The sequence below is a fragment of the Schistocerca serialis genome, chromosome 1 (genome assembly GCF_023864345.2).
Source record: "Schistocerca serialis cubense isolate TAMUIC-IGC-003099 chromosome 1, iqSchSeri2.2, whole genome shotgun sequence".
Taxonomy (NCBI): domain Eukaryota; kingdom Metazoa; phylum Arthropoda; class Insecta; order Orthoptera; family Acrididae; genus Schistocerca; species Schistocerca serialis.
This window is the reverse complement of record NC_064638.1, coordinates 1,258,081,699-1,258,108,093: the sequence shown is the minus strand read 5'-3', so window position 1 is coordinate 1,258,108,093 and position 26,395 is coordinate 1,258,081,699. Positions and strand designations below refer to the sequence as shown.

The 26,395-nt window shown below is 42.8% G+C and overlaps 1 protein-coding gene across 1 annotated transcript in view; it reads left to right on the top strand.

Annotated features, from left to right (window-relative positions):
• The first annotated feature begins 6,185 nt into the window (after positions 1–6,185).
• The window catches only part of LOC126456789 (acylcarnitine hydrolase-like), a 62,757-nt gene continuing 42,547 nt past the window's right edge, over positions 6,186–26,395 (top strand). Inside the window, exons 1-5 of the mRNA XM_050092575.1 lie at positions 6,186–6,342; positions 10,157–10,332; positions 15,029–15,194; positions 17,546–17,692; positions 23,133–23,308. Of these exons, the coding sequence (XP_049948532.1) occupies positions 6,186–6,342; positions 10,157–10,332; positions 15,029–15,194; positions 17,546–17,692; positions 23,133–23,308 (822 nt within the window). The remainder of the gene's footprint in view (positions 6,343–10,156; positions 10,333–15,028; positions 15,195–17,545; positions 17,693–23,132; positions 23,309–26,395) is intronic.

The following is a 26,395-nucleotide window of genomic DNA, read 5'->3' as shown; positions in this document are numbered from 1 at the left end:
GCGCTTTATCCTGCTGAAATGTAGGGTTTCGCAGGGATCGAATGAAGGGTGGAGCCACGGGTCGTAACACATCTGAAATGTAACGTCCACTGTTCAAAGTGCCGTCAATGCGAACAAGAGGTGACCGAGACGTGTAACCAATGGCACCCCATACCATCACGCCGGGTGATACGCCAGTATGGCGATGACGAATACACACTTCCAATGTGCGTTCACCGCGATGTCGCCAAACACGGATGCGACCATCATGATGCTGTAAACAGAACCTGGACTGATCCGAAAAAATGACGTTTTGCCATTCGTGCACCCAGGTTCGTCGTTGAGTACACCATCGCAGGCGCTCCTGTCTGTGGTGATGCAGCGTCAAAGTTAACCGCAGCCATGGTCTCTGAGTTGATAGTCCATGCTGCTCCAAACGTCGTCGAACTGTTCGTGCTGATGGTTGTTGTCTTGCAAACGTCCCCATCTGTTGACTCAGGGATCGAGATGCGGCTGCACGACCCGTTACAGCCATGCGGATAAGATGCCTGTCATCTCGACTGGTAGTGATACGAGGTCGTTGGGATCCAGCACGGCGTTCCGTATTACCCTCCTGAACCCACCGATTCCATATTCTGCTAACAGTCATCGCGATAGGCTACAATCCGACCTTTATCAAAGTCGGAAACGTGATGGTAGGCATGTTTCCTCCTTACACGAGGCATCACAACAATGTTTCAACAGGCAACGCCGGTCAAGTGCTAGTTGAGTATGAGAAATCGGTTGGAAACTTTCCTCATGTCAGCACGTTGTAGGTGTCGCCACTGGAGCCAACCTTGTGTGCATGCTCTGAAAAGCTAATCATTTGCATACCACAGCATCTTCTTCCTGTCGGTTAAATTTCGCGCCTGTAGCACGTCATCTTCGTGGTGCAGCAATTTTAATGGCCAGTAGTGTAGCTGGGTGGCTTACCGGGTCACGCGCCCATAACATCATCATGGAGCATTCAGTCTCACGGTGGATGCTGGTCATAATTTATGTGAAACAGAGGGTGGGAAAGGGAAGGGATAAGTGGGAACCGCACAGGACATTGTGGTAATGCAATGGCGAAAGCTGAAAATTTGTATCGGACCTGGACTCGAACCCGTATTTGCCGCTTCTCATGAGCGGTCGCCATAACCGCTTCGGCCATTCTGGACACGTTCCCTGACCGACTCAAATTTCCCATTTTCTCAGGCTGCCATGCAGTTTCCGTCGTCCAGTAACCCCCTACTCGCTAATTATTGATTGCCGTAGGAGATCGAACGATATTAGTGCATCCGCATCCAAACAAACGTCAAGTAATCGTCGCGCTCTTACAGAAATGTATAGAATTGAATGATGTCTGTTCTTTCGGACATGTTGCACAGAACAGATACCACTCAAATACATGCAGAGTGCTCATAATGTTTGGCTTATCAGTATGACAGTGTGTTATCGTCCTCTATAGTCTTCAATTTCATCGTTCAAAACAAGCATAACCTAGTCTCTAACTGTGCCATTTCTTTATTCAGAGTGTTTCACAATTCATGTTACACACTTCTTGAGGTTGTAGGGGGGACTTAGTAGATCAAGTTTAACATAGGAACCCATGTCCGGGAACGTCATCCAACGACGCTATTGAGCGTCAAAGTTATGGGCCCCAGCGCCGTAAATATATGTATCTACAGGGCGTTTCCTTGATGACGTAACAAACGTTCAAGAATGGTGGAGAAGTATAAATGTATCAATTGGAAGTAAGGTTCCCTGTACCGGAAATGACGAGTCGAAAGTTATAAGCGAAAACCTTTATGATACCTCTAACAGTGGAATACATGTATTGGTACTATTCTTGCTAAGACTGTAGGGTCCGACTTGCAGAGGTGCCATTATAGGCCAAAACATGGTCTCTAAAATACATGCCTCAAGAGCTATGAGCTTTTGTTCAGTAGAGGAGATGTGTTTCACTGTACCGAAGATGAACAAGCGCTCATAGTCCCTCAGGTATTCATTTTAGAGCCCATTGGACACTTTTGTCCTTGTTTTGGTCCGCACTACCACCACTGAAAGTTGCCTACCGTACAATCTTAGCAACAACTGTACCAGTATTCAATTGTCAGAGGCATCAGCACGGATTTAGCTTATACGTTTCGACTCGTTACCTCAAATTGATACATTTATCCTTTTCCATCATCCTAGAAAGTCTGTAACATCATCACGTAGTCACGCTGTACATGCATAAATTAACAGGCGCCGGCGACTATAACTTTGATGCTCTGTAGCGCCGTTGGATCACGTTTACGGACATGGGTTCCTATGTTAAACTTGATCTACTAAGTCCCCCCTGCAATCTATAATTCTGAAACACCCTGTAGACGCTGGGCACTGAATTCCCTAATGTTGGAGACGACAGAAGGTAGTGGATAGGTTTCCACAAACTCTAAACTGAAACCTCTTGGAGAGAAATACAAGATCCTGATTCTTCAGGCTGAAGAAGTTGCGACAAGTTTACTCTCCCTTTGTGAAAACCCTTGTACTAGAAAGATCAAAGGCACCTCAGAACCGGTGGATCTACATTTTCTTTTTATTCTGAGACAGCAACGTGGCACGGGCAAAAACCTGTTGGTTGGAGTAGCAGAATGGAACATTTATGGCAATTACTGATCAATATTTCTCTTGCTCTTGCAAAGACACAAAAGTCGTGTCTGATGAGTAAGTTCTTTTCAAGGAAGACTTTGAAAAGTGGAAAACTGATCTCGTTTTAATGCGTCGACACTGCCACCAGTATTTTACGTTGGCTGCATCTCAACATGTTTAGATCCTTCACTACTGCGTGTTCGGAAATTGCCGTTACAAACTTCTAAGACTTATAGAAGGGAATGAACAGATAATATTTTGAACTGGAACCCATGGCCGGAAACGCGTTTTTTCCGTGCTACAACCACTTAAAAACATGTTCGTAACGCGAACACATCTACAAATAATTTATTAGGTGTGATTCAGTACATCACTTATTCTATAATTGCACTCATTAATAGCCAAAGAAATTGCTCGTATAATCGTTGACGGGTCCTCTTCTACGTGATACAGTTCGGTCTCTGCCAATTCGGGCGAGCAGCGTCTCCTTGGAGCACCATAGTCACGCCTACTGACGGTGAAGGTACCTTTCCTCGAGGCCGTTGCGTAACTGTGGCGAAAAGGGTATGCGATGGTGTCGGACGTTGTGGAGAACGATCTTGATACAGGCGACGAGCACCTCTTCCATTACCGTGAGCTTAGCCATTCAGAAGCATCATGTGGGTGTATTCTACAAACATGTACTCAACAATGTTGCTCTAACACTTACAGACACGGGAATAAGGCTCGAACCAGGTCAGAGAGGTAGGGCAGAATTCAAATGCCATCAGCTGATCCGATGTAACCACCCCCTCCGTGACTATCCTGTTCCATACCTACCCAGCAAACATGTTTTCTAACGGCGTTTCTGGACAAGGGTTCCTATTCAAAATATTATGTACTCACTCCCCCCTACAAGTCCTAGAAGTTTGTAACGGGAATTTCCGAATACCCTGTATATCGAAAATAATAACATTTTTGAGAACGTCTTACTAGTTCGTGTATTCAATTTAAAAAATCGTGAAATAAGAGTAAATGTACAACCCTACCCCTACTGTTGTACTTTTGTATGCTTTTACCTAAATAAAACCCTCCACTAAAATTTAGTTTAGTTTCCAAATAAAGTACAATATGGGAGGATAGTCCTGTTAATAGGAAAGGCTAGTCAATAGAATTACCCTTTTTACTTTATTTGCCCGTATGTTGTGTCTAATGGATAAGTAAATCAGACAATTCAATTCTTTTCCTAAGCTCTAACCCAGCGGTTAGAAAGAAACGCGGTATGTATAGTATTATATTGAAGGCAGGACAACTCAGCTCCAAGTTCATTTAGTGGTTTAAAACATATACTAACAGTCGCCAGCCTATCTAGGCAATGAAACAGTGAACTATTGGAAAAGCAGAAGCATGCATTTTGCATACTTTCTTGCTACTGGTTAATTTGCTTCTTCAAGTAAATATTACTCTGCATAAACAATCTTGAACTACACCTTTATACATGACGTTTTTAAGTGGAAAAGCCTAGTAGATAACTTTAAGGAAGCTAAAAACTTTGGCCAGGGGGATTTTTAGAAAAGCATTTTCTATAAACAAAAACTTAAGTACTAAAATACTTAGGTACTAAAGAACACGCTTTTTATACTGAACATTTCACTTCGAGAAAACCTCTTTATTACTGGAATTTATTTTCAAAAGCTATTATTCTTTGAACTAACTCTGTATAGTCATTTAACAGACTCTAGCAACTTGGCTACACTCTGATTGAATTTTACTTAAGCAAGCTTTTACTATAACAATTTAAATAGTGTCTCTTTATATTAACTTGACACTTCATAAGTCTGTAAAACAGGATACTCGGATTAATCAAACACCAGGAAGCAACCCTATATAAGTGTAAGATCAGGTTGAAATAACAGGGTGAACCAATTTATTTAAAGTTCAAGAATGATGATTAAAACACAGTTTAAATTAATGGTTCACGCTGTACATGATACAAAAAATCTTATCTGGTTGCTGTAGGCTTGGGTGTGGCGAACAATTATTACGGCTATACTACCCACAGTATGGTCTGCAAGTAACTTGCTGTATGGGCTCAGTTTCTCTTCTTGGTGTCGTTCAATTTTACACACAGTAGACCAACAACTCGTGGGAATGCCGTAAGCCGTTTGCGGTCTTCATCCGAGGTATTTTTGCGCGAATTTGCAGGCAAAGCTTCTCTTGCTCCACAAAGGTTGAAACGTCCCCTTTGAACAATTATACATGACTGTATTTAAACTGACACACAATATTTTTTAGCGCAATGCAATCTGACTTTCAATAATCCCTACAAAAGAATGGCCCTGACTAACATTAACCTATACCTTTCACAAATCACTTACCTCACAAAAATCTTCGTTACTCGAACTACTGCAATACAGCGAGCGCCACTACTGCTAGCTTAATAAAAGATTCAAACTACGGAAGGCACTAACTACTGATAGGCATAGTTAGCAAATTAAAGATTTTAATACAGAACAAACAATGTATTTACCTTAATAGTGTTGAAAAATCATAATATACATAGCAGTTCATGACATCCAGTCTTACAAATTTCAAAACTCCGCCATTTCTCTCCCCACATCCACCACTGCTGGCGGCTCACCTCCAACTGCGCAACGCTATGCGCTGTTAACAGCCAACTGCCCAACGAAACAGTGGCGAGTATAACAACAATGCCAACCAGCCACAGACTGCACACAGCGCAGCCAGTGATATTCATACAGAGCGCTACGTAACGTTGCCAATAAGAAAACATAAACAGCCTACTTACAAGGTGTTGCCTCAATCACTGCTGCCTACAGCCTGTGTGACTTACTTCCCGTGCGGGGCGGTTGTGGCCGACCGGTTCTAGGCGCTTCAGTTTGGAACCGCGCGACTGCTACGGTCGCAGGTTCGAATCCTGCCTCGGACATGGATGTGTGTGATGTCCTTAGGTTAGTTAGGTTTAAGTAGTTCTAAGTTCTAGGGGACTGATGACCACATCTGTTAAGTCCCATAGTGCTCAGAGCCAGACTTACTTCCCGCGCTTGCTCTAGGTAGTGCGCTAATTCGCCCTTTCCACCTTTTCCACTCCCCAGAGGAACTTTCGTTTCAAACAAAAGCACACTGAATTTTACATAACACCTATTTCTTACATTGTTCCTAAGCGTGACCATTTCTTAAATTGTCAGATTTACATCAACATGAACAGTTTATACACACAAACAATTTTAAATACAAAATGTCATCAGAAAATTATTTAACGCAATAAACAATTTCCATACATTACGCACATACAATGCAAAGAACTTCAGTCTCCAGTATAACACATTTTACTTTACATCTACAGAAGATATATTAGCAATATGCGAAAATTTTAAAGCAAAAAAAATTACAAAAATGTAAATGAACCATAAACAATAATGTTATAAATTATGGGAAGTACTTAATCTGTTACTGTGTGTACCATTACAAGGAATGTCTCACAGGGTCCACACGAACTTTCATTGTTTCTTTTTGACACAGGACTGCTAAGTCTGAACGACACCATCGCTATGGGTAACAACGCCTTCAAGGACATGGTGGCGGCGCTGCAGTGGGTCCAGGACAACGTCAGGGCGTTCGGAGGAGATCCAGAGAAAGTCACCATCTTTGGCCAGAGTGCTGGAGGCATCAGCGGCGAAATGCTCATGTACTCTCCACTAGCCAGAGGTGAGCACCCGTAAATGATAAGCCAGCGGCTCTACTGCTAAATCAAAAAATGACTCTTAAGAATACATAATGAGCTTTGTTTTCTCAAAACTGAAGTATGGCAGTATGAGGCAAAGCACCATTTTTGTTGAACATAATAAAAACAGGACTGGAATTTCAGCAAGAGTTTTGCTTTGTAGGAAGACCGGAACCACAAGAAAAATATTTGTTATTTTAACATAATATTCAATACTCTTCTTGTGAATAAATATGAACAGGTTCATTTACTGATGTATGGCATTAAAAAAAGAAGATGTCGAGTATTATTGTCCGGGAAATATGTAAAATCAGGAAGCTGCAAATCAATGCTGTAAACAATGTAAAGCTGATTAAGCTTTATTTTGTCTTGATTGTTACGTTTAACTACGAAATAGCATGCCACAAACCAATGAACTAAAAAATTAATCTTGCATGCTACGTTTAACAAACCAACTGCGAAATAGCATGCCACAAACCAATGAACAAAAAAATTGATTTAGAAAATTAAGTATGCCTAATCAAATGTAGCTTTACCGTATGCAGCTTTACTGTATGGTTAAATGATGATGGCGTCCTCTTGGGTAAAATATTCCGGAGGTAAAATAGTCCCCCATTCGGATCTCCGGGCGGGGACTACTCAGGAGGACGTTGTTATCAGGAGAAAGAAAACTGCCGTTCTACGGATCGGAGTGTGGAATGTCAGATCCCTTAATCGGGCAGGTAGGTTAGAAAATTTAAAAAGCGAAATGGATAGGTTAAAGCTAGATATAGTGCGAATTAGTGAAATTCGGTGGCGCGAGGAACAAGACTTCTGGTCAGATGAATACAGGGTTATAAATACAAGACAGACAGAAATTTAGGAAACAGGTTTTAAATTGTAAGACATTTCCAGGGTCAGATATGGACTCTGACCACAATCTATTGGTTACGAACTGTAGATTAAAACTGAAGATACTGCAAAAAGGTGGGAATTTAAGGAGATGGGACCTGGATAAACTGAAAGAACCAGAGGTTGTACAGAGTTTCAGGGAGAGCATAAGGGAACAATTGACAGGAATGGGGGAAAGAAATACAGTAGAAGAAGAATGGGTAGCTTTGAGGAATGAAATAGTGAAGGCAGCAGAGTATCAAGTAGGTAAAAAGACGAGGGCTAGCAGAAGTCCTTGGGTAACAGAAGAGATACTGAATTTAATTGATGAAAGGAGAAAATACAAAAATGCAGTAAGTGAAGCAGGCAAAAAGGAATACAAACGTCTCAAAAATGAGATCGACAGGAAGTGCAAAATGGATAAGCAGGAGGACAAATGTAAGGATGTAGAGGCTTATTTCACTAGGGGTAAGATAGATACTGCCTACAGGAAAATTAAAGAGACATTTGGAGAAAAGAGAGCCACTTGTATGAATATCAAGAGCTCAGATGGAAACCCAGTTCTAAGCAAAGAAAGGAAAGCAGAAAGGTGGAAGGAGTATATAGAGGGTCTATACAGAGGCAATGTACTTGAAGACAATATTATGGAAATGGAAGAGGAGGTAGATGAAGATGAAATGGGAGATTGATACTGCGTGAAGAATTTGACAGAGCACTGAAAGATCTAAGTCGAAACAAGGCCCCGGGGTAGACAACATTCCATTAAAACTACTGACAGCCTTGGGAGAGCCAGTCCTGACGAAACTGTACCACCTGGTCAGCAAGATGTATCAGATAGGCGAAATTCCCTCAGACTTCAAGAATAATATAACAATTCCAATCCCAAAGAAAGCAGGTGTTGACAGATGCGAAAATTACCGAACTATCAGTTTAATAAGCCATGGCTGCAAAATACTAACACGAATTCTTTACAGGCGAAAGGAAAAACTGGTAGAAGCCGACCTCGGGGAAGATCAGTTTGGATTCCGTAGAAATGTTGGAACACGTGAGGCAATACTGACCCTACGACTTTTCTTAGAAGAAAGATTAAGGAAAGACAAACCTACGCTTCTAGCATTTGTAGAGTTAGAGAAAGCTTTTGACGATGTTGACTGGAATACTCTCTTTCAAATCCTGAAGGTGGCAGAGGTAAAATACAGGGAGCGAAACGCTATTTACAATTTGTACAGAAACCAGATGGCAGTTATAAGAGTAGAGGGGTACGAAAGGGAAGCAGTGGTTGGGAAGGAAGTGAGACAGGGTTGTAGCCTATCCCCGATGTTATTCAATCTGTATATTGAGCAAGCAGTAAAGGAAACAAAAGAAAAATTCGGAGCAGGAATTAAAATCCGTGGAGAAGAAATAAAAACTTTGAGGTTCACCGATGACATTGTAATTCTGTCACAGACAGCAAAGGACCTGGGAGACCAGCTGATCTCAATGGACCGGGTCTTGAAAGATGGATATAAGATAAACATCAACAAAAGCAAAACGAGAATAATGGAATGTAGTAGTATTAAATCGGATGATGCTGCGGGAATTAGACTAGGAAATGAGACGCTTAAAGTAGTAAATGAGTTTTGCTATTTGGGGAGCAAAATAACTGATGATGGTCGAAGTAGAGAGGATATAAAATGTAGACTGGCAATGGCAAGGAAAGCATTTCTGAAGAAGAAAAATTTGTTAACATCGAGTATAGATTCAAGTGTCAGGAAGTCGTTTCTGAAAATATTTATATGGAGTGTAGCCTTGTATGGAAGTGAAACATGGACGATAAATAGTTTGGACAAGAAGAGAGTAGAAGCTTTCGAAATGTGGTTCTACAGCAGAATGCTGAAGTTTAGGTGGGTATATCACTTAACTAATGAGCAGGTATTGAATGGAATTGAGGAGAAGAGGAGTTTGTGGCACAACTTGACTAGAAGAAGGGACCGGTTGGTAGGACATGTTCCGAGGCATCCAGGAGTCACCAATTAAGCATTGGAGGACATCGTGGAGGGTAAAAATCGTAGAGGGAGACCAAGAGATGAATACACTAAGCCGATTCAGAAGGATGTAGGTTCAGTAGGCACTGGGAGATGAAGAAGCCTGCACAGGATAGAGTAGCATGGAGAGCTGCATCAAACCAGTCTCAGGACTGAAGACCACAACAACAACAACAGCGTAACGACCAATGTTTCACTCACATCTCACCCACTGAGCCAAGGAAAGAGCCAACTGCACCGCCCATGAAGTGTCGCTTCCTTCCCGCCTTCCCTGACAAAATAATAACCTTTGCCCCCCTCTGGCACTGACGATCAGTATCTAGAGTCACTAAACCCCGACCCGCTACAAAGAGAAAAGTGTGTGCAAAGTTTTTTCCACTCACCTTGACCCCTGAGCAAAAGCGTCGACTGTGGACGCCTGCCGTGACTCGGCCGTAAGGCAAATCGCGGACAGTTCTTTCTCGGGAGAAATTATCGTCCGTGACGGAACTTGGTGTTATAACATGAAGGTATCGAAATGAGAAAAAAGTGCGTAAATTCACATGAAGGATCAAAGTTTTGTCGATGTAACCGACATCCAAGCCAAAGCGACAGGCGAGCTGAACAACATACCATAGAAGGAGTTTCCTGACAGTTTTACATGTTTTATGAACGTTCTGTGCGTTTTACTCAAGTGTGGGAGGAGGGGAGATTATATGGGACACCTGTAACATTAAAATCACCCTCTCAACTTTCTCCTATATTTTATTAAATCAGTCTCGAAACTTTTTGGATGGACTGACTATACTTACGATCTACATTCCAGAAAACAATCGACAACAGATGTCGAGGATTAAAGCAATGGTGGCAAGGTTTTGGTATACTGTAGTAACAGTGGGCAGCTCAGAAATGCATTCTGTTTCAGGGCTGTTCAGAGCCGTCATATCGCAGAGCGGCTCAGCCCTTGGAGGCGACCACATCGTGGACACCAACCGCGAGATGGCGTTCTGCATCGGCAACGAGCTGGGCTTCCAGACAGAGGACCCTGCGGAGCTCCTGGCGTTCCTGCAGGCAGCAGACGCGGAGGCTCTCTACCAAACGGTGAGGCACTGTTAGCTGCCCACTTAAAGTACACAGCTAAACAAGTTTCATCCCCTCACCGAATCTCCACCGTATTCTCGTCATTAGGTACTACCCAACACTTCACGGTGTTTCATTCAAATAACTTATTTACAGTCAGTTATTTAAACTAGAGACTCAGGTTATGCTCCGAGAAGATACTGAGGTAGCTTAATTTCACAAAAAACTGTTGTAGTTGTGGACTTCAGTTTGATGCAGCTCTTCATGCAATTCTATCCAGTGCAAGCTTCTTCATCTCGGAGTAACTACTGCAACCTACATTCTTCTGAATCTGTTTAGTGTCTTCATACCTTCGGCTCCTTCTACGATTTTTATCCTCTGCGCTTCCCTCCAATACTCAATTCATGATCCCTTGGTGCCTAAGAACGTGTCCTACCAACCGATCCCTTCTCCTAGTCAAGTTGAGCCACAAATTCCTCTTCTCCCCAATTCTATTCAGTACCTCCTCATTAGTTGCGTGATCTATCCATATAATCTTCAGCACTCTTCTGTAGCACTACATTTCGAAAGCTTCAATTCTCTTCTCGCCTAAACTATTTATTGTCTATGTTTCACTTCCATACATGCCTACACTCCATGCAAGTACTTTCAGAAAAGACTTTATTCGATGTTAACAAATTTCTCTTGTCCAGAAACGCTTTCCTTGCCATTGCCAGTCTACATTTTATATCCTCTCTACTTCGACCATCATCAGTTATTTTGCTCCCCAAATAGCAAAACTCCTTTACTACTTTAAGTGTCTCACTTCCTAATCTAATTCCCTCAGCATCACCAGACTTAATTCTACTACATTCCATTATCCTCGTTTTGCTTTTGTTGATGTTCATCTTATACCCTCCTTTCAAGACACTGTCCATTCCGTTCAACTGCTCTTCCAAGTCCTTTGCTGTCTCTGACAGAATTACAATGTCATCGGCGAACCTCAAAGTTTTTATTTCTTCTCCATGGGTTTTAATTCCTGCTCCAAATTTTTCTTTTGTTTCCTTTATTGCTTACTCAATATACAGATTGAATAACATTGGAGATAGGCTAAGACCCTGTCTCACTCCCGTCTCAACCATTGCTTCCCTTTCGTGCTCCTCGACGCTAATAACTACCATCTGGCTTCTGTACAAATTATAAATAGCCTTTCGCTCCTAGAAATAATGATTTCATTTAGATGCCACAAACTATCTGTTGTTGTTTCTTTGGTGTTCAGTCCCAACAAGGAAACGTTAGCCACTCCACGCCACATTTTAACTGGCAAAAAAGCACTCAAGATATCAGCCACAGAAATCGATCCGGGTGAAAATTAACTGCAGTATTCTTTAGGATCCATCTTCTCGCCAAGTCACAACAGCTCTCTGAAAACAGTTAATTAGCATATCGTCAGTTTCTTTATAAATATTGCCTCTTGGACTCGTAATATTCTTCAGTTATCGGAAACATATGGGCCTATGATGTCACGAAATTTCAATTCTTTGCACTTTTTATATATGACCGTGTAATTTGTTTTTACCAACGATCATCATTACTTCTACGCAGTTGAACGATATAGTCTCTGACACGCAATATCGTCCTTCGAAATTAAATGCACATTATGTTTCAAGTTTAAACATTCGCTTTACTGAACTATTTAGAAATTTGTAACTAAAGAATATTTCAGTATCAGTTACCACTTGAGGCTGATTTGCTTTCATCAACCCGATTAACAAAATCTAGATGCCCAGTTGCGTAAGTTCTCAGAAGTCAAAGATAACTTTTATCCTTTGAGCAGCGCCAAAATGAATTTTGTCTTCAGTTATGTGGTTTCGTAAACTGGTAATACTTTTCCCTGTACCAACAACAACAAAATTTTCAAGATAAATCAGATCACCGGTATCTTCAACTTAATTACCACAACTTCACAAAAGGTGTATGTGATGCCAACAGTGTTGTTAGTAAGAAGATCACTTTACAGCTCTTGACATATCAAAATACCAAGACCGACTGAAAGTTTTTTCAGTATAAATTATATCCCTCTCTCTTTTCACGTTCTTAGCAAAAACGGGCAGAGTAAGAACTTGACACTCTTGGCATCTTCTTCATCCCTCTGGCGGCCGACCTGAAAGCGAAAATGTCCGGTGGCGTTAACTGCTCTGTCCGATATAAAGACTTTCGTCGGCGCCAATATCTTGCTGCACCGACTATGAAACAAAATAAAACATCTTTTGTGGTTACATGCTACCAGTACAAATTACATAACATAAAATCGTAATCACAATCAGCAGAAAATATGAATTCGACTTATCATATGCATCATTGCCGCTGGAAAGACCAGTAATAATATCACTGATTATTTCGTATGACGTCTGTACATTAGATAGATCGCTTCGCCCGAGATCTGAGTCCAACCTCTCTTTTTCAACAGGACGCAGTTTCATCGCAATCTTAACAGTCTTTTATAGTCAGTATTGCTTTCCTCTCCTAGCGATGTTAATGATAGAACGTTACTGATTTCATAGTCTAAAAATATCTATTTGAGTATTAGAAATGTGAAACATATCAAATCGAATAGGTTGATGATGAGATCAGTTTCCAAGCACATTTGCGCTTCCAGCTTCTTCCTTTATGTGCTCCAATGGTTCATGGGCGTCACGTCGGAAAAAAAGAGGACAGAAAACAGAGCAAGGGGAGATAATGGAGGTAAAAATACACTGACATGGAGACGTTCATGGGGGGGACAAATTAAAAAAGTCGACATTAAGTTAAAAAGCACAGTTGGCGATTCATAGAGCACAATAAGGACGCTGAAGTCACACGCACAGGTTAAATGTTGGCCACAGTATTAAAAACACTCCAGAACAACACAGTTTAAACCCATTTGGAGCACACACGATGAAGAATAAAACTGCTGAGGGAGAGGCCTAAGAAGAGGGAAAAGGAGGGGAGTGCAAGGTGCAGCAGGGGAGGGAGCAGGATGGAAAGGGTATGGGCAGTAGCGGGTGCACCAAGAGGCAGGAGACAGGTGGGGCGGGAGATGAAGAGGGAAGACAAGGCAGGAGGGAGTGCTGAGACACTGAAGGGGAGCACAAGAGAGGGGGGGTAGAAGGGGAAGCCGCTCAGGAGGAGGGAGGGGGAGGAGAGGGAGCCCTGAGGAGGAGGCGGGAGGTAGGTGGGGTTGGAGTTGGTAGGAAGGGTAGATGTCAGTGGGAAACTCATCATCCGGGAGGGGTAGATGGTGGAAGTTGCGTTCGGAAACGATGCGGAGGGTGTGGAGATGGAGAGAGGGTGGGGCATAGCGGTAAAGGCGCGGCAATGGTCTGGGGGTGGAGGGGAAGGGAGACACCAGGGGGTGAGGGGGATCGAGGCGATGGACAATATATAGGGTGCAGATGAGTTCAAGGAAAAGGAAAAGGTGGGGGAAGGGGATGAGGTCGTAAAGGAAGCGCGTGGGGAACGGAAGGCGGATGTGGAAGGTGAGGCGGAGTGCATGGTGTTCGAGGATTTGGAGAGCTCTGTAGGACCTGGAAGGGGCGGAAATCCAAGCAACGCTGGCATAACAAAGGATGAGGCGGATTAAGGATTTGTTGGTGTGAAGGATGGTGGAAGGATGACGTGTTGCTGCAATGGCTCGCCAATATATACGCTGACTCGCTAGAGGACCGCAGGCGCCAAGGGTTAAGACTATAACGTCATCGTAGATGAATCATAGAGCATGTCGACACCCAGTGCCCCCTGGCGTACAAACGGGCTACGGGCTTCTCATTCGCGACGCTGGAAAAGCGCCGGCCGCAAATAGCGGCCCAGCACGTGTGCGGGCAGAGTGTTGGGGCCCAGATTAAATGTGTGGACTTCGATTCTCCGTCCGTGCTGACTCGGATTTGTTCAACTGAGGCCGACGATGCCTTAGTACCTCCAGTTCCCATGCCTTGCTGAGTTGAAATCCCGTGTCTCTGTTGATCAGGTCGTTACTTATACGAATTTCGACTGCTTCTTTCATGATGGAGTCCCAATAAGTGGAAGCGGACGAAAGGATCTTTGTCTCCCCGTAGTTCATGTTGTGTCCCGAGACAAGACAGTGTCGGCCACAGCAGATTTTTCTGGTTGATGCAATCTGGTGTGACGTCTGTGTTCAGCGCATCTGTCCTTAACAGTGCGACACGTCTGGCCTATGTATGATTTCCCGCACTGGCACGGGATTTTGTACATCCCTGGTCTCCTTAGACCTAGGTCGTCTTTAACAGAACCCAGCATAGTTCGCACACGTGCTGGAGGGCGGATTACACATTTTATATGATGTTTTTTGAACAGCCTGCGAGTCTTAAAGGATACGCCACCAACATACAGTAGAAAAACCATCATCCTGGAGTTCTTCCTTTCTTCTGGCTGTTCATGAGCTTTAGTGCGTGCAGGTTTAAATGCGCTACACATCTGTTTATCAGAGTTTCCGGTTTGTACAAATATTATGTAGAACGCAGGTGCTAAGCTCTGCTGATAAGCTCCCTGCATCAGAGATAATTCTAGGCACCTTTATGTTTGTGTGTGTGTGTGTGTGTGTGTGTGTGTGTGTGTGTGCGCCTGTCTGTCTTGCAACCATTATTACTGACAGAATGAGCAGCCTGCAGCCCGCTAATAGCGTATTTCCAGTGACGATGAGACTGCGGTCATTCCACGAGCAGAGCGTGCTGTGTTGCAGAGCTGCGGCACGGAGTTCCAGATAACGGCTGAGCCAGATGTGGAGGGCGCCTTCATGACGGCGGATCACAGCCGGTTGGGAGCGTGGGCGGTCGCCGGCAACTTCACACACCTGCCGCTCCTCACTGGCGTCACCACCGGAGAGGGCAAAATGGGCGTCGCGGAAGGTACGTGTAGCGACTTACACAGTTCTTCTCCTTGGCAAAACAGAAATAATTTGGGACAGGAGAGGGGAGGGCGGGAGGAGGGCAACTGAATTGGTTCAGGTTCAACATCTCGTCACATGAGAGTATTAGTGACGAAACACTATCTCAGTTAGGGTACGATTAATTGAACTGGTCGGCCTTGACCTTATCAAAAGAGTCATCCTAGGGTAGGCCTCAAGTGATTTCATGAAACCATGGAGTACTTGAATTAGGATGGCTAGGTGGCAATTGCAACCTCACTTTGCCAGAATACGAGCCCAGTACTGTACCCATTACACGAGTTTGTTCCTCCTGATCTGAATAATAACAGCATCTCAAGATCAGGTTGGGAGAGAACTCTTGCCAGTTCCTGGAATCTTCTAAATATTTTCGTCACTGACGGACACTGAACCAGCTGGCACAAGGATTGATTCAGAAATCTTATTTTTCAGGATTCTAACCACTGTACAGGGAATACTTACAAAGTTTACGCCGTCAATAACCCTTGGAGTACCAAGAGGGGTGTACTTTGCGTCCACATGTTGGAAATATTGTAATTTAGATTGGTATTCCATATTTTAAAATCCTTTGTTGTTTTCTATTATTTCCCCTACCACATTTTATAAATACACACATCAAAAAAGTTTTGCATCACCCCAATTGGCAGAACTTCTGAAGACAGAAGTTGACTGTGCATATTGTATCACAGACACAGCCCATTTGACTGTTCAGAGATGTCACTAAACCCGTCCAAAGATGTAAACAACCATGCATGAGTAGCGCCTATTAGAGGGAGGGGCCTGACAGCCGATCAGTTCCAGTCATTCCACCAGGAAGGAGTTACACGACTCGTGTTGTCTGTAGTTCAACCATGCCTAGCCGGTCAATACCGCGGTTCGATCGCTTCCGCATTGTTTCTTTGTGCCAGAAAGCTCTCTCAACAAGGGGGAGTGGCCAGGCGCCTCGGAGTGAACCAAAGCGATGTTCTTCAGACGTAGAGGAGATACAGAGAGACAGGGACTGTCGATCACATGCCTCGCTCAGTCCGCTCAAGGGCTACTTACTACTGCAGTGGATGACAGCTACCTGCGGATTGTGGCTCGGAGGAATCCTGACAGAAACGCCACCATGATGAATAATGCGTTTCGTGCAGCCACAGGGCGTCGAGTTACTAGTCAAACTGTGCACAATAGGCTGCAAGATGCGCAACTTCATTCCCAACGTCCATGGCGAGATCCATCTTTGCAACCACGACACCATGCAGCGCGGTACAGATGGACCCAACAACATGCCCAATGGACCGCTCAGAATTGGCATCACGTTCTCTTCACCGATGAGTTTCGCATAGGCCTTCAACCGGACGATTGTCGGAGACGTGTTTGGAGGCAACCTGGTCAGGCTGAACGCTTTAGACACACTGTCCAGCGAGTGAAGCAAGGTGGAGGTTCCCTGCTGTTTTGGGGTGGCATTATGTGGGGCCGACGTAAGCCGCTGGAGGTCATGGAATACGCTGTAACGGCAATACGATACGTGAGTGCCATCCTCCGACCATATCGGCAGCATATTGGCGAGGCATTCGTCTTCATGGACGACAATTCGCTCCCCCCATTGTGCACATCTTGTGAATGACTTCTTTCAGGATAACGGCACCGCTCGACTTGAGTGGTTAGCATGTTCTCCAGACATGAACCCCAATGAACATGCCTGGACAGATTGAAAAGGGCTGTTTATGGACGACCAACCACTCTGAGCGATCTACACCGAATCGCCGTTGAGGAGTGGAACAATCTGGACGAACAGTGCCTTGATGAACCTGTGGATAGTATGCCACGACGAATACAGGCATACATCAGAGCAAAAGGGTGTGCTACTGTGTATTAGATGTACCGGTATGCACAGCAATCTGGACCACCACCTCTGAAGGTCTCGCCGTATGGTGGTACAACATGCAATGTGTGGTTTTGATGAGCAATAAAAAGGGCGGAAATAATGTTTATGTTGATCTCTATTCCAATTTTCTGTACAGGTTCCGGAACTCAAGGAACCGGGGTGATGCAAATCCTTTTTTTGATGTGTATAAATATATAAATTTTTTCAGCTAAAGTTAATCCCTTAGTTTAAGGCTAATGGCGGTTGTCATAAAGTCTACCTCCGTCGTAGTAGACGCGACTTGACAACGAGTGTCTTATTCCATAAATTACAATATTTCGTCATCGTAGACCGTCTGGGCATTGAATTTCTCTGTGCGGGTAGCAACAGTGATCTCAAAAACGAATTTGACCGTCTCTGTCTTACTGAGAGAGAGCTATTAGGCATTTTACAAGAACCTACAGGCTCTGAAATTGAATTTGGTGAGAGTGATGAAATGATGAGTGAAACTGGAGAGGAATGTGTTGCGCGCGAGGATGTGGACAGTGATGGTGTACAAATAGACTCTGAAGACGAACTCTGGGCACCTGCAGCGGATGATGACGCAGCTGGTGAGGTCAGTCAGAAGTATTTCACAACCACCGGAAAAGTTTTTACGCCCAAACGTCCCCGTATCATAAGGCGAGTAGCTCAGAACACAATGATAGAGCGAGAAGGCATAAGAAATGAAGGTAAAGTAGGAAAATTAAGAGAATCATTCGAATAGATCCTTTCTCCAGAAATTGTTAACATCATAATAAAGCCTACCAATAAAGAAGTGTTGATACAGAATTCACACAGAACTGACAGACTTAAATTCATGGCATATATAGAGTTACCTACTGTTACGGGGAAGGAGGGCGATAGCAAGTCATCTATTCCCGATTTATGGTCTCCAGACTTCAGGTAGGCTAGGTTTGTTTATACTGCTAGTATGAGTAGAGCTAGATTCCGCCAGCTTACTAAAGTAGTAAGATTTGATGACAGAAAGACATGAAATGAGCGCGGAGAACATGACAAGTCTGATGCAATACGAGAAGTATTTGATAAAATGAATAATTTACTGTCAACATATTATTCTGCTGGGATGAACGTTGTTATTGATGAAATGTTGTCATTGTTCCGTGGCAGGGGTACCTTCAAAATCTTCATGAAGAAAAAACCTGGGAAGTACGGTACACGTGCAAGAATGGTCACAGACTCTAACACCAGATATGGTGCCGTATCCAGGGAAGAAAAATGATAGTCGACAACAAACAAATCCAGCTGCAACTGCAGTGAAACACTTGGTGTTCCTATTTATAATTCAGGGAGAAATATCACCACAGACAGATATTACACTTCAGTTGATTTGGCCAGACATTTATGGAGATTGTTTTTCACCTGGAATCATTAGAAGCTAATATGAAGCATATACCCCAAGAACTGAAAGACATCTCAAGAAGAGAATTACATTCGAGAAATTTGCTTTCAGCGATTCTACTACTGAAAACATCCCAGTCACAATTATTTTGTACAGGCCCTGTGAAAAATACAAAAAAATCTTCTGTTACTATCAACTCAACATTATGACGCTGAAACTGGTATACCTACTGACAGTAAGAAGAAAACAGTCATAAATTTACATTATAATGAGACGAGACGCGACGTTGACTCAATCGATCAAATGGTGAGGAAGTTTCCAACTAAGAGTGCTACAAAAAGGTGGCTGCTGTTTTCTACACTCTTATGCACATAGCAGCGTTAAGTGGTTATGCATTGTTTCTCCTCAAACTCCAACAGTGGAATAAGGCAAAATGTGATAAGTGATGTCTTTCTTCAAGAATTGGGACTACAGCTCAGGGAACTGTGCATTGGAGAAAAGGCCACGAATATCAGAGAACTCCAGAAGAGTGTGGTTTCTGCCATGGGAGAACATCAAGCAGAAGTTCGCTGCAAAGGAAGATGAAGGAGGAAGGGAAAGATGTCATTTGTGTTCTCTTGAAAGCCAATCAAAAGCAGTGAAGTATAATAAAGTGAAGAAAAGAAGAATGATCTGTAACAACTGTAAGATATACACATGCAGTAAACTCAGGAAGAAAACTGTTATTATGTTCCAAGATTGAAGACGTTTCCGAAGAAAGCGATGAATAAGTGATCCCAGAAACGCTTCAATGTAAACTGTTGTAGTTAACCTAAAATATCTATAATATTTTGAATAACGATGAAGTGTTCTTCAACAACGCTGTAACGAATTTTCCTACCATAAAGAGAATTGCTCGAGAAAATAAGGCTAAATAAAATTAAAAGATAAAAGAGCGAAAAATACAAAATATGCGTTTGTGTAGAGATTGCTGAAAGAAATTTAGTTTCTAGACCTCCATTTTACATCAGTAGCTCTTTATACAATATGTTGTTAAAAATGGTCTTCAAAAATTAAAGAAATTTGTTTATAAAATTTTTGTATGGTGAGCAAAAAGTACTTACCCCCCCCCCCCCCCCCCCCTCCGCCAACCCACCCCTTGGTACTTCACGTCATGAAAAATATGTTGATATTGTGAGGGTTGAATGGTTTTCGCATATTCTTAGAGAGGAATCCCATCGGAAAAGAAAAAAAGCTTTGCATCTCTTGTTGGATGTATCATGTCCACTGTCATGGACTACAGTACAAGCATTATTTGCTCAAGAACAACCAAAAGACAGGTGCACGATGTCTGTACGTAAATGCTGTAATTAACGAAGCCGCAAAGGAAAAACAACAAAGGATGTTACATGTAGTAACTATAGTGACCAGAAATCATGGTCCTTCTCTCTTTTGCAGCACACGTGATTCTGTAATGTGATACGATAGGCTTGAGAAGCACTCCCATATTCATGCGAAAATTGTTGGACTGAAGGATGGAAGCAACAGTACAACGTGACCTTTTCAAGTAGTATTTTTGTTTTAGATTCTACGGGCAAAGAAACGTAGTCCTTTTCCTGTTCTGATGTCCTGATAAGGAATCTTGCATATATTTATCCAAAAGCGATCGATTTAAGCTCTAAGCCATTATTATGTGAACCGTAGGCCTACTATGAGACATACTTTTATTTTTGCTAACAATGGGTTCTCCAATGATCTGAAATGATCATAACTGAAAAGATTGTGTATTTTCTCGCCAGAGAGAATAGTAATTCTAGGTTCACTGTATGTGGTACAGATATAGAAACTATGTCGATTTAATTTGCCACAGTATTTACATTGCATCAGCACAGTTCGCATTTTATTTGACTCAAATCCTCTGTATGCATTGTCTTTCACATCATCATATGCCTACTGATTTGCGATACTTACGTAATTCAGCAACTAGTTACTCCACCTTCTAAGGTATTCGGTTTGTTTCCTTGTTGTACGCGCTGTTCCAGTAACATGCAACTCAGAGAGTGATTTTATTGGCTGTTATGGAAGACGAAAGTACTGTTTTACGCAAAAATCGCATCATAGATAAACTGGGTCTCAGAAGGTGAAGGATGTTCCAAGTAGTTTGCCCGTCACCACGGCACAATAATAAGAAATCTCGAAGGTATCAAAGCGACTGTCAGACACGAACAGTGAATTATATGAGGTTTCCGTAATGTTAAAATATTACACTACCCTGCGATGTTAGTGTTTCATTGATACCCGCGTGTCCACAATTTTCGCCTTCACAAGGGCCTCATTATCAGTATGGTGACTTTAATCCTTAAAACTAAACTAAAACTCCTCCAGAACAGGCCTTGAAGCCCCAACGGTAGCGATCGACCGGCGTGTATTTCTCAAGCCACAGGCGTCGCTGGATGCGGATACAGAGTGGCATATGGTCAGGACACCACTCACCTGGCCGTATGTCAGTTTTGGAGACCGGACTTTAATCTTTAGTACTTTGAAATTATCCTTTGTTTACAATGTTCTGACAACACTGTCGCACATACGTCTTTCATTTGGTACCTATTTTACTGTAAATAATTCGGAAGATGCCAAAACCTACAAAAAATAACTGCCCATGACGCCTAGAAAAACTGAGTACTTAGTTTTAAGAGCATAACGTCATTGTACATACTTTTATTTACGCAGAAATTAGTCTTCAAATGAAGTCAATCCATATTTGTTGGTGAGTTCCATTTTTACATTCAGGTAGGTAATTCTGCTAGGTATGAAATGAAAGTCTTGTAATACACGTCCAAAACTCAGAGGCGGTAGCGAATAGCTCTGCAATCCAATGTTTGAAGCCTTTCGTTCGGTGTAAACTAGAATAGGTCCTCCGTTCTTATGTACACTATCTGCCTCAGAATGGGATGAATGGATTGTGAGCTTGAAGGGACCACAAAGCAAGATCATATGTCCCTATCTGCCTCTACTTCTTTTAATGTTAGAGCAAATACACTACTGGCCATTAAAATTGCTACACCGAGAAGAAATGCAGATGATAAAAACGGGTATTCATTGGACAAATATACTATACTACAACTGACATGTGATTACATTTTCACGCGATTTAGGTGCATAGATCCTGAGAAATCAATGCCCAGAACAACAACCTCTAGCCATAGTAACGGCCTTGATTCGCCTGGGCATTGAGTCAAACTGAGCTTGGATGGCGTGTACAGGTTGACCAGAAGTTTTCAGTTGGTGAGAGATCTGGAGAATGTGCAGGCCAGGGCAGCAGTCGAACATTTTCTGTATCCAGAAAGGCCCGTACAGGACCTGCAACATGCAGTCGTGCATTATCCTGCTGAAATGTAGGGTTTCGCAGGGATCGAATGTAGGGTAGAGCCACGGGTCGTAACACATCTGAAATGTATTGTCCACTGTTCAAAGTGCCGTCAATGCGAACAACAGGTGACCGAGACGTGTAACCAATGGCACCCCATACCATCACGCCGGGTGATACGCCAGTATGGCGATGACGAATACACGCTTCCAATGTGCGTTCACGGCGATGTCACCAAACACGGATGCGACCATCATGATGCTGTAAACAGAACCTGAATTCATCCGAAAAAATGACGTTTTGCCATTCGTGCACCCAGGTTCGTCGTCGAGTACACGATCGCAGGCGCTCTTGTCTGCGATGCAGCGTCTAGGGTAACCGCAGCCATGGTCTCCGAGCTGATAGTCCATGCTGCTGCAAACGTCGTCGAAGTGTTCGTGCTGATGGTTGTTGTCTTGCAAACGTCCCCATCTGTTGACTCAGGGATCGAGATGTGGCTGCACGACCTGTTACAGCCATGCGGATAAGATGCCTGTCATCTCGACTGGTAGTGATACGAGGCCGTTGGAATCCAGCACGGCGTTCCGTATTACCTTCCTGAACCCACCGACTCCATATTCTGCTAACAGTCATTGGATCTCGACCAACGCGAGCAGCAATGTCGCGATACGATAAACCGCAATCGCGATAGGCTACAATCCGACTTTTATCAAAGTCGGAAACGTGATGGTAGGTATGTTTCCTCCTTACACGAGGCATCACAACAACGTCCCACTAGGCAACGCCAGTCAACTGCTGTTTGTGTATGAGAAATCGGTTGGAAACTTTCCTCATGTCAGCACGTTGTAGGTGTCGCCACCGGCGCCAACCTTGTGTGAATGCTCTGAACAGGCAATCATTTGCATATCACAGAATCTTCTTCCTGTCGGTTAAATTTCACGTCTGTAGCACGTCATCTTCGTGGTGTAGCAATTTTAATGGGCAGTAGTGTAGATAGACGCCTTGTAGATATCTAGAATCCACTGCGACCTCCGCAGTTGATGCAATTGGTTTGGGTTCAGGAAATTAAAGCTGTAACTCATTTTGCTTAGGGGCGACACTGATTAATTTTTAACCGTTGCAGGCCAGCCGGTGTGGCCGAGCGGTTGTAGGCGCTTCAGTCCGCAGGTTCGACTCCTGCCTCGAGCGTGGATGTGTGTGATGTCCTTAGGTTAGTTAGGTTTAAGTAGTTCTAAGTCTAGGGGACTGATGACCTCGGATGTTAAGTCCCGCAGTGCTTAGAGCCATTTTTTAACCGTTGCAGGTTACATTCCCGATAGTACACTGGCGGAGTTGAACTCTGACTTCGAAGGTGCGATCGACAACATTCTCCGTCTGGGGGACATGGACGAGAAGCTGGCCGTGGCGGACGCCGTCAGGCTGTTCTACTTCGGCAACGTCACCACCATCAGCGCCGACGCAGCCATACCCTACGCTGAGGTGAGTCGCTACGCACGGCCTGTCGCACGCGGTCCTCGCCCGCTTTGTGGGGCTAAAGCCTCATCGTCTCATTTATGTCCCAAGCTCGTTATGACCTTCTGGACTCAACAAAATTTTATGTTTCCCTCTTTGCCTCTGGAAACATCAGTTATGCCCTTTAATGCCCACCATTTATGTTTGTGCCCATACGTCACGTATGATGTGTTTGCTCAGTCGTTTTGGACAAGACTTCTGCCGTCTGACCTAGCGAGGTGACGCAGTGATTAAGGAAGTAGACTCACATTTGGGGAAGAGGATTCAAACCCCATCCAGTTATCCTTATTTATGCTTATCATTGTTACTCTAAAGGCCGGTTCCCACTAGAGCGCGGCAGCGCGTCGGGCGGCAACGGCAGCGGCAAGCGTTTTCCGCTTTGACGCGGCGGCTCGCGGAATTGGCGTTCCCATCTGGAAGCGGCAGACGCTAGCGGTAGCCAATGACGAACAGCCACTGAGGTACGGGATGGGACCCCCCGAAACGACCGGTGTGTTTGAATAACTATATCTTATACCTACATGAAGGAAAGACGAAGTTGGGTGAAGACATACAAATTTTTCATTTTCTGTACAATGTACTCTTTTACACATTTCATTAATCATGTTTTCTCATTTCAACATAAACAGATTTCATGACTACCGTTCATGATTGTTCACTATCTCCTTACACATTGAAACAATGTACGATAAAAGAGATTATTCAGATAGTTAAGCGAGACAAAAATTTAAAGTGTGATACGGTAGCAGGTACAGGAAAACACGAAAAACACAAAGGCTTGGGGGAAGGGATGAAAGTGGAAGCCACCTGATAGAATTTAGCACAGAGCACAATGTAATCATCGCCAGCACCTTGCTTAAGAATCATGAAAGAATAATACATACTTGGAACAAAGTTTTCGAAACCAGATCTTAAATTATAAGATATTTCCTGGTGCAGACGCAAACCTACAATAATTTATTGATTACGAGCTGCGGTTTACAACTAAAGAGACAGTAAACGGTAGCAAATTAAGGAAATGGAACTTGAATAAGTCAAGACCCACAGTTTTTCGATAATCTTAAAGTTACCGTAATGCAACAACTGACTGAAACAGAGAAAGGAATCCGCTAGAATACGAATGGATATCTTTGAGAGAAATAGTGGTGAGTGCAGCAGAGTATGTGAACGGGAAGAAGGTACAGTAGAAATCGTTAGATAAAACGTGATATATTAAATTTGACACGAGGGAAATATATAAAAATGCAGCAAATAAAGTAGGCCATGGGAAATAGAAATGTCTAAACATGACGTTGACAGAAAGTCCAAAATTGCAACGCGATTTTGCACTTGGAAAACAGGGGAATGAAAATGAGAAAGAACAAAGAAAAATTTGATCAAAGGAGAAGCAACTGCCAAGGACTCATCTGGCAAGCCAGAACTAAGCAAACAAGAGAAGGCTAGAAAGTGGAAGGAATATGTAGAGAGGAGAGCGGGAGGGGTTGTACAAACTAACATAAGCACATTGTTAGATTCCTGTGAAATGTCTGAACACGCAAGGCAATACTGATCCTACCACTTAGTTAAGTAGACACACTGAAGAACTGCGAAACTGTGTTTATAGCATTTGCACGTTTATAGAAAGATTTTGACAATCTTAATTAAAATATTCTTTGAAGCTCTAAAACATAGGGCCACAAGATTATCTACAACTTGTACAGAAACCAAACTGCATTTCTAAGACTTTAATGACTTGCAAGGGAAGCAGTAATTGAGAAGGCAGAAGTAGAGAGGATATAAAATGAAGACTGTGAATAGCAACAAAAGCGTTCTGAAAAAGAAACTTTGTTCACATCGAATATAAATTCTAATGATTGGGTACAAATTTACAAAGGTATTTGTGCGGAGTGCAGCCTTGTATGTAAGTGAAACGTGGGCTATGAACAGTTCTGTCAAGAAGACAATGGGCGCTTTCAAAACGTGGTGATCAATAAGAATGCTGAAGATTAGATATGAGGATCGTGTAACTAAAGAAGAGGAACGGAATTAGAGCAGGAAGAGGAAGAGGAAATTACGGCACAACTTTGACTGCAAGAGGGGTAAGTTGACAGGATATATTATGAGGCGTCAAAGAGTGAGGACAAAGGGGTTGGGTGATAGTATTCTGATAATAATCATCTGTTGAAATGCTATTCTGCTATTTTATCGATTAATGTAAGGAGTGAATTTACTACTCCATGCACTTCTCCATGAAACATTTAAACCAGAACTGAAATCAGCTGAACACCAAATCTTTCAACCACTGTCTGACAACTACTGCATTCTCTTTCAACTTTCTATAACTATCACTGGCTAGCCACACACACATAAAGATATAAGGAGGACAGAAATAAACAAACATTAGTTTTCAGCATATAATTCTTTAAGTTGGCAACATGTACATAAACTACTGGATTTACTTTCAATTTTCTATAATTATCACTGGCTAGCCACACATACATACAGATATAAAGAGAACAAAAATAAACAAACATTAGTTTTCAGCATATAATTCTGCAGATTGGCAACATGTACATAAACAAACCAGACAGGAAGGGACACGAGGTGAACACACTGTAGTTACGACTTCAAATCAGAGTTTTCGGTAAAACGTCTACAGCTAGTGACAGAAGAAAAAAGAGCGAACATGAAAATGTGCTTATGTTCCATAATCTAAGTTTTAGTTCAACCTCCAGCATGTGACCAGGTGAGGCGAAACGTATATGTCCGCCAAAAACTCGATTCACTGTAAGTAATCAGTCATTCACGTAAAAAAAGATGTGAACTGTTTTATAATCTGCAAGTATCACATATCAAAACAAAACTGAATCATTCTAGATTCCACCGAAGATGCCTTAAAGTAAAAGGCAAAACGCGCGTTGAATCAGTAAAGTTCACTGGATAAAGAAAAAAAAGTTTGTTACTTACCAAAGGAAATAATCAATAGCTGTAGATATTTAGTAAATTACATTTTATGACATACCAGTAAATTAGTTTCGGTTTAACTTCTCAATCCACATGCTATTAAATGCTGTT